Source organism: Nestor notabilis, unplaced genomic scaffold, assembly GCF_000696875.1.
Source record: "Nestor notabilis isolate BGI_N333 unplaced genomic scaffold, ASM69687v1 scaffold2484, whole genome shotgun sequence".
Lineage (NCBI taxonomy): Eukaryota > Metazoa > Chordata > Aves > Psittaciformes > Psittacidae > Nestor > Nestor notabilis.
In genome coordinates, this window is record NW_009926042.1 from 109,577 (window position 1) to 118,803 (window position 9,227).

The 9,227-nt window shown below is 40.6% G+C and overlaps 1 protein-coding gene across 1 annotated transcript in view; it reads left to right on the top strand.

The window, feature by feature from the left end:
• The window catches only part of ADAM22 (ADAM metallopeptidase domain 22), a 128,050-nt gene that overhangs the window by 107,672 nt on the left and 11,151 nt on the right, over positions 1 to 9,227 (top strand). The window contains exons 27-29 of the mRNA XM_010013330.1: positions 1,473 to 1,667; positions 4,517 to 4,617; positions 5,178 to 5,244. Coding sequence (XP_010011632.1) covers positions 1,473 to 1,667; positions 4,517 to 4,617; positions 5,178 to 5,244 — 363 coding nt within the window. The remainder of the gene's footprint in view (positions 1 to 1,472; positions 1,668 to 4,516; positions 4,618 to 5,177; positions 5,245 to 9,227) is intronic.

A 9,227-nucleotide genomic window follows, 5' to 3' on the forward strand; every position in this document is an offset into this window, starting at 1 on the left:
TCCTTTTTTTTTTTTTTCTTTTTCTAATAGTTTATGGTTACTCCTTAAAGATGAAAACAAGACATTGAGATATTTCTGAGCATTACATAAGGAATGATATTTGGTATAGCTAAGCAATGGAAACGTGTCAACTGAAAGTAATAAAAAGAGCCAATTGAGCCAATTTGCAAGAATTCTGCTGGCTGGGATAGCGTGGCTTAAACGGCACAGCCACATGGGAGAAGTTATTTCTGACAGAGTAGCGAGAGCAGTTTGCTGAAGGAACCCTGGGGAGCAGAGCTGCCCACGCTGAGTCAACTCCCAACACAGACATGTATCAGCTGAGGAATGGGACAGGAACTGAGACTGAGAGGCGTTAGAAGAGAGAGTGTGGAAGTACTGTGTTATACTAATGATTTATGTGCCTTGTAATTGCATATTTTAAATGCTTTAGGAGCATTAGAAATTCAGATATGGAATAAAGAGAGCCCAGTTCAGGTCTGTAGCTGGACACAATCTGAATGTGAATCAATCTTCTGATAAATGCGCATCTTAATAGGGGTAGACTGAAGCAAAAAGGCCTTGGGAAGTGCAAGGCTGAATAGATAATTAAGTTGCTGGTATTATGATACATCCAACTGTCAAAGTAGCTACTTGTACTAGGGAGGATTTTTCGACTTGATGGAAGTGTAACTGGAATATTTGCATGGCAGTTTTTCTGCTGGCAATGAATTTGTCATCTGCATAAATCATTGCATAGCTTGATTAGGACTTTCTAATGCATAGATAGTTTTATGCACCTTAACCAAGCTTCTGGTACTGGAAAAGAACAAACTATTGTCAGATATATGGGGCATTATTTTTGTGTGTCTTGGCAGATTGAGTCTACTGAGGTAGCTGAGAACCTCTGAAGCTGGCGTTATTTCCCGTGCACAAGAAAACAGTTAATAAACAAGGTTTTTCTCCTCCTGAGGTTTAAACAACTCAATTGGTTGCTATTCTTGAATTCAATAATGATCACAAAAATTAGATGGAAAGGATCTACCTCAGAAGGAAAAAAGCATTCACTTTTCCTGAGCTCCTTTTTGATGCAGGCATGCTATTCAGCTCAGGCTGCAGTGCTTGTACTGTACCTGGGGATGCTTTTTGCAATGAGCGCAATGGGCCATTTGGAATGTCTGAACGTAGTTGTTTGTCTCGAGAACCATAAACTATTCACTTTGAAAATTTTGATCAGAGTTTATCAGTGAAATGTTTCTTGTTTTCCCTTACCAAAACCACACAATCCACTTTTCTGCACATATAAGAAGCATGTGGGAATTTTCTCTCCAGATGGTTGAATTATGTATTAATAGGATTATTGCGTGCGGTTAACAGGTTTCCTCAAGGATCGCTATCCTTGCCTCTTTCTTTTAAACTAATGTTTGTGCATGTTTGTGTGTGTGCTAGTGCCTGTCATATATTCTGACTCTACGATGTTTATTATACTTTAGACAAATACCCCAGGGAGATTATGTAAAAAAGCCTGGAGAGGCCGACTCTTTTTATAGCGACATGCCTCCTGGAGTCAGCACAAACTCTGCATCTAGTTCTAAGAAGAGGTCTGCTTTTCTGTCGCATTTTCAGATTTCTACCTGTTCCATCACCCATTATTCCATTAGTCAGAACATTTCATTGTTTTGCAGCAGGTTTGATTCTTTCTTCTTTCTTTGTGGAATGTTTGAAATGGCATCCTTTGTGCTTTGATTACTGATTTTTCTCAGATGCTCTCAGATATTTATTACAATTAGGCCAGAATAAACAAGTTTTCCATTGCAAACCAATTTTCAGTTAATCAAATTTTCATCATCTCCCTGCTTGAGATTTGTTTTCAAGCAGACTGTCATAATAATTGCTGGTTCAGAAAAAAAAACCAAACGAAAAACAAACCCCACAACTTTCTTCGTCACGGTCATGTAATCAAAGAAAAGGAACACTGTCTTGCTTCAATAATAGTTATAAACATAAAATGTTCAATATAAATGTTATTTTTCTATATGTGTCAGTGTCATTAAGTCACTGAGTTGAACTGGATAATATTCTTGCTGTCTCACATTAAAGATGACGGTACTTGCATTTTATTCCACTTAATAGACTAATATACTAAATGGTCACCAACTGTTATCTTAAAAGATAATTCTACCAAGACTTTCAGTAGTTTGGTGCTTGCTCTTACAAGTAACCAAGGAGGGCACTAGGTTTTGCCCTTGATCAAATTTCATTAATCCTGTTATTATTCTAGTTACTTAAAAAAAGGGACAAGATTTTAAAATGGAAAAATCATTGAAAAGCATTGAAAGTGGTTTGTAATTTCTAAAGCCATTAGGTCATGATGCTCACTATCGCTCTGCAGTTAGAGATCCTTTAATTATGAAAATCTCCAGCTAGCACCTTAAAACAATTTACAGGAAGCACTGTGTTGTGGGAGGGATAGACAATCCTGAACTGCTTCATAAGAAAACCGCGATTCAGTTCTCAGTGCCTCACTGAGCAGTCTATAACCATGCAGCTGATGAAGCCATTTTCTTTGTTGTTTCAAAGAAAGTAATGCATGGAAGGGATATACTTGCAGTGGCATTTGCTATTTGGATATAGCAGCTTGATGTAATATGCAACTTCAGTCTATTATAATGAATATGTTTTTAGGAAAGCTGTAGCAGTGATTAATTAATGATTTCTAATTTTAAAATTCAGCTTTTTAGATGTGTGAGCGGATAAATTATTTTTTTCAGGGAGCAAGCATTAATCTTAAATGATGCACTGTTTGTGTTGGAGAATCTTTTCTCATCTGGGTAAATTTTGAAAAAAGTCTTGGGCAAGCAAGTTTTCATAGCTTTGTGTAAGCAGGTTCAAATACCAGTTAAGAAAAAAAAATTTCTTTTCCAGTGAATGTCATTTAATGTGTTTCTTCTTTCATTTAGTATCTGTGTTTCTTTTCATACTTCATTTCTTTCATGTGTCTCTGTTTATTATTTGTTCAAAAAAGCTAATGGTTTCTAAGGTCTGTCTGTACTAGAGAGTTTTGTTGTTCCCCACCACCAGTTCAGGTATGTTGTGCGCTGTCAAGTCTGGAAAAGTCTGACAAATACTCCATTAACATTGTGGTGGAGCTGACATAGTCTTTCCATGCAACTCTTTGAATGCCCAAAGTGCTATTTCCTGCCTTCTGAGCTGGTTTTGATTTGCTCCGTGTGCAGGTATGAATGGCATCTCTTGCAAGATGTTAAGAGTGACTGGGCCATTAGGTGCCTGGGTTTCTCCATGCTGGAAGGCACTATGAAGTGTTAGTTGGTTTTCAGGGGATGTTCAAGGATTAAGACATAACTTTATGATAAATCTTTTTATGAAACACCAGAACCAGTATATAGCAAGACATTCCTGAACCTGAAAACAGACCCTTAGGAGGAGAAAATGTTTAAAAAATCTGTCAGTGGATCTGTTGGTTCTCAGACCTTTCATGCTGTAATTAAGTTTAAATTGATGAAACCCTGGGCTTACTTCAGTGTGGTTGTGATTTAGCCTGGTTTTCTGGAAACTGAAGAGCATCTCTCAGATGCCTGCCCTCCAAGGAAAGCAGAGGCTGAAAAATGCAAGAGTATCCAAACTTAGAAACTACAAAAGTAGTTCCTTTAAGCAAAAGTTCTTTGTAATAAATAAGCCATCTATTCTGACCCGTTTTCAACTTCCTCTTGTTTTCTTCTCTTTTGGAAATAACTGTAGATCTCATGGCAAAGAGCTCAGCTGCAGCTCTAGTTCAATAGGAGGGAGCCTGCTGCAAAATCCCACATGTTGGACACCACCACACATATCTGTAGCTCTCAGAGGGAATACAAAAGGAAAGAAAAACTTCGGTTTGCAACAAGCACCTAGATACAATGACTGGTGTTTTGGCTTTGAGTTTAGCATTAGAAATACATAATGCAGTGACTGGCTGACAAAATATAACAATTCAAAATTAGCAAATATGAGTTATCCCTCCTCCACTGGAGCTACCAGCTGTGGGTGGGAGGACGCTCATCACAGATTCCTGAGCCCCTGAGGCTAGTAGCAGTGGGGTGAGGGAAGCAGTCCAGGCTTTCCTACAGCAGCACAGGGAGGGAGTGGGCAGCTTGTTGATGTAGGATGTAGTTGACTGCGAGATAAAAAAACCTTGAGATGAGCACAGTTGGAAGAGCATCTTTCAGCTACGAACTGGGGCAGAGCTGCAAACCCAAAGGAAATCTGGTGTGCGCTGGTGTTTGTGCTTTCCACAGCAGACGTGAGAGAAAGCAGTGCTGAAGCGCGGCTCTTGAATGTGGGCACGCCAAACCTCTGCAGGGACAGCTGCGAAGCATAACTGCAGCATTTAACCAGAACTCCTGGAGGCTCTGCTAGTGCAGACAGACCTTAGGCTGTGTTGTGTCACTGGCCTCGGGAATGTGACCCGCTGACCCGCTGAGCTAACACTGCTGTGAGCAACACCCTTAACAATAACCGCATATGAGCCCTCCTATTCCAGGTCAAATGGATTATCTCATTCCTGGAGTGAAAGGATCCCAGACACAAAACATATTTCAGACATTTGTGAAAATGGGAGGCCTAGGAGTAATTCTTGGCAAGGTAAGTGTGAACCTCTGTGCTTGCCACAGTGGAAACCAGCCTCTGCGCCACTGCTGCTCTGCTGAAAGTTTATCCGATCATGCCCCCTTAAAATTGTGCTAATTGTTATTAACCTGGAATTAGGTTTCAGCGGCACCCTACGCAAGTACTTTTTTTGCACTATGCTTTATGATGTAGAAATGACATTTCTCCCATTCCTCTAGTGTAAGCTAACATGAAAAAGAGGAGGAAGTCTATTTACACTCTTGCTGGCTTCTGTGATTTTGTCAGGAAGTGTTTAGTATTCTCTAAGTGTAGTGATTTTCTCAAATGAAAGCTGAAATTAAGGAATTTATTGCTCTGCACAGTTGCAGTGAAAAGTAGAGAAAGATCATCTAAGTGTTAGGTTTAGCTGGTCTGAGATAAATCAAGAGGGACTGACCTGTGACTTTTAAATGGTTAAAGCTAATGAGGTAATGACTCTTTTGCTGGGGATGCGAAAAGAATATACAGCTTGGCATGGGATGCAGGTGAGTTTCAAGTTGTTTTACTGTCTGTCTTTATCCTTTGATTTCTTTCAGGTAATATAGGAGGAAACAGAAAGAAAGTCAGAGGCAAAAGATTTAGGCCACGGTCTAATTCAACTGAGTAAGTCTGAACTTATAAAAGCAAAGCCAAAAAATACAGTTTTCATATTTGTGTTTTGTAGAAGGAGATTAAGAGTACTGAGAAGTAGACAGCTGCATTATTTCTCTGTGGCCCATTTTGTTTGCTGATTGATAATCCAGTAAATGGTTTGGCTAATGTATTTCAACTTCTTTTTATGTATTATTTAAAAATTAACTATCAATTTTCTTTTTTATGTAGGCTTCCTCCCAGTCGTTCCCATAGCAATTCCCAATGATGGTGGCAGCCTGCACCATCACTGCAGGCTTTTGTCTACAGTAAACTGCCATTGCTGAGTGTATCCTGGTTCAATACTGAATTTCTGATAACCTGTTTCCTACCATTGTCTTCACCTTGGGTTGGGCCGTTGCAGAGTTAGAGACTTATATCTCTGTGTACCTGCCTGGAGGTTTTAGCAGAGATACCTGTCTGCTTTAAGAGTACCCTTAAGTTTATCCTTGTAAGCCTGAAACAGCCAGTCTTGAGTAAGCTCTGCAATAAATGGGTAATGAGAATCCTTACCAAGCAGCTGATCCCCAGGCTTTTCCAAGATGACTTAGAGTTTCTTTCTTATTGATTTATTGGTTATATTTACCGAAGAGCCCATGTATACAGTGTTCCCCGTAGAGAAAGAGCCCGTCTTATGTACTTTAGCCTGCTGGTTGAGGCTTCTTTTGTGAATGAATAGTGAATGGTTGAAAACATAACCTCTAGGCTTGTCAAGTACTGGCCTGCTCTTACAGCACTTATGCCACATGAGAATGGCCCTTTCTTGGATCACAGTGGTGATGACAGTGCCATTTCCCCATTTCCCCATATCACTGATACTAACTTGCACCTGTAAGGGCAAATGGGCTTCATACCAACCCTGCTGGTACTAATAATGCTAACTCCTTTGTGGGCCCTGCTTTCTTCCGTTTGGGGATTTTCAGTTTGTTCTGAAACTTTCCTTCTACCTGTGGTGCACTGTCTTGAGGTGAGTAGGCTCAGAAAGGTTCATAGACAATACCCTCTGTTACAAGTTACAGCAAAAATAGTTTGATGCACATTGCAATTAAAACATTGCGTGGTCAAAATGGCAATATGGAACCAGAAATTTTAGCCCTAGATCCCTTGGAGGAATTTATCTGTCAAGTGCCCCTGTGCTCTTGGTCTGTATGCTGATAAACTCTTACTGAAATGTTATTTTGCTCATTTTCTTTTCTCCTTGCATGAGACATTTTGATGAAAGCAAAATAAGTCTGACCAAACTACCAAGAGTACAAATAAGATTGCACATTCTTCTTTAAAAACATGTCCTATGCTTTCCTTAATTTTCCAATTCTATTTTTTAAACAAAATTCGTTAAAAAAGAGGTTTAAATTAATGAAATGATTATTCTGTCATTCAGCAGAGGTGTACACTGAGACTGAATCAGTCCATAAAGCATGAAACCAGATCAGCTCTTTTTATCCTAAAGCAAATGTAACTATGTGGGAAGAATATTGTTTTCCATAAAAGCAAAAAAGCCCAGTGGGTATATTGTTTCATCTGTGCTGCTCAGCTGGTATATTATACATTTGCTCTGAGAACCTTGGAGCACTAAACAAGTATGTAGACAGAGAGAGTGTAAGTTGGGAATCTTTTTCCCTGTAATTTTCTTTTTCTCTTTTAAAGGTGATCCTGAATTTCCACCTAATTCTCTGCTTTCCTTCTTGCTGCTTGTTACGGCCTCTCAGCCCAGCAGCAGCCCTGGTGCTGGATTGAGGCAGCTTGTACTTCCCAAGGGCTATGCAGCAGGCTGTTAGGGATGAAGCACAGTGTGTGGGCTCCTGGGAGAGACCTGCCAGGCAGGAAAATGCTCTGTCTCCTGATGGGGTCTATCCTGGACTGCATGGGACCATGTGGCTTGTCTGAGTCTCCTTGGCAAGCCTGTCATCCCTTGGAGAGAGATCTCCCACTGAATGATCCATGTGCTGTGTCAGTTTGGTGGGAAATGGAGAAGATTGCTGAGGGTGCAGAGTGGCCTTGGTTAGAGGGATAACTTCCTTTGTGAGCAGAGAAAATTGACTGATAATGATCTAACCGTGCCCAGCATTTACTCATTTAGGAAAACAAAAAGCAATGCTAGCTGCTTTGAGGATGCCTCAGAATACATGGAGGCTTTTTCCAGACAAATTTACCTTCTTACCTTCTCTGTGAAACACAGAAGAATATTGAAATCTGCTCTGAAACAATGGATGGCATTTGGAAAATCCAACTGTGTGGCCCTTGGTTGTCCAATGAAGCATACCCGTTGAGATGGAAGAAAAGGGGTAACACTGTTGGAGACAGTGTAGTTAACCACTAGAAAATGGGGATCATTTGTGCCATACCTTGTGCAGAATTAACTTTTTAAGCAGGTGCGCACTAGTACAGTTGCCTACAAAATTATTTGACATATGCATGAGTCTGCAGTAACTGCACATATTACGCACAAGATTTCTTGTTTTATACATCCAAGCACCAGACAGAGACTCATGCCATTAATTGTTTAAGCAAAATTTCTTAAGTACTGAGCAAGGTCTGAGCCTTGCAGCCCTCACGAGCAGCACTGACAGCAGGGGTGCAAGCATGTTGGGCAGTTCCTGAAAAATGGACAGCTCATACTTTTGTGCAACTGCTTGTACCTCAGAGGTACATGAACAAGTCTTCTGCTGAGGCTATAGTTCTATGGAGACTGCTAAAGCTCTTTTGGGATGTTTTTAATTGTTTCTAGATGTTTTAAGACACACTTAGTTCTCTTTACTAAAAGCAGATGGTTCAGTTCACGCAGAAGGAATGCCAACAGGCTGAATGTTTCTGCAGGTTTTTCAGAAGCAGGGTTGATGAAATGGCCTGATAAAACAGGATTTCTATTAAAATCAACTAGACTTACCCAGGAATGATAATGAGAGTTTTCTGAATAAGCTGACAGTTTAATTGGGAACTTGTGTTAAAACGGGTCCCAGGGACCATGCGTTTTGCCAAATAGTGGTTCTGACCTTTGTTAATTTGTACTGCTTTTCCTATGAGCATTTGTCTTCCTCATTGTTGTAACTGATACAAACATCTCTGGCTTAGACTTTCTATTATATATTGTCTTTTTGCAGCAGGGTAACCCATGCATCTGAGCCTGGGCTTTCTCTCGCCCACCAAAACCCGGCCCAAGGCATAAGCCCAGGGGGTTCTGATCACCCCCAAACAGGGAGTCGGGATCACAGGTCAGTCTCACCTGCCCCTGCATTCTGGGCTGCCATTTTATCCCGTGAAAAGTCCTTTCCCTCAGTATACAGTAGTTTCACTGTGGCAAAACACCGTGACTGCTTGGAGGTGCTCCTGCTGATGCAGCGCTAGCTAACTTTCCTCCTCGCCAGCCTGAGGAGTATGAGTACTCTTGAGCCCAGGTCTTTTGCCTTGTTGCATGTTGCGCTACAAGCCAAATGGAGCTGTTGGTTTAGCTGTAGGCTTACATGTAAGGACACCTGTTTTAAAGTGGAATTTCGGAAAGAAAATGTGTGTTCTCGCCACGACTAAGAAACATGTGGCTGGGAAAATCAGCCTGAAGCCTTTCTAATGGTCTCACATAGTGGTCTGCAGTAACTGGAGTTTAACTTTTCTGTAACAGATGAATTGAGTTGGTGAATGATGGTCTGTAATATAACCAGACCCAAGAAACCCTGCAACATGATTGTGCAACAGCTGCATGCTTTGATACCACGTTACACTTTGTTTTCTAATACAGGAAGCCAGATCGGGAGTGTTTCATGGTTACCAAAAGACCCTTTCAAATATAAAAAAAAGCAAGTCAAAAGTACTGCAGCGAGTACTAGAAAATGTGTAGTCACACCTACAATTAAAGCTAAAGCAGAAGTTTATTAGTTCCTGGTGATGCTGCTTCATCAGCCTCTTGCTTCACTGGTGGTTCCATCATTGCTGCGCTACCACTTTTGACGTTTTCTTTCCCT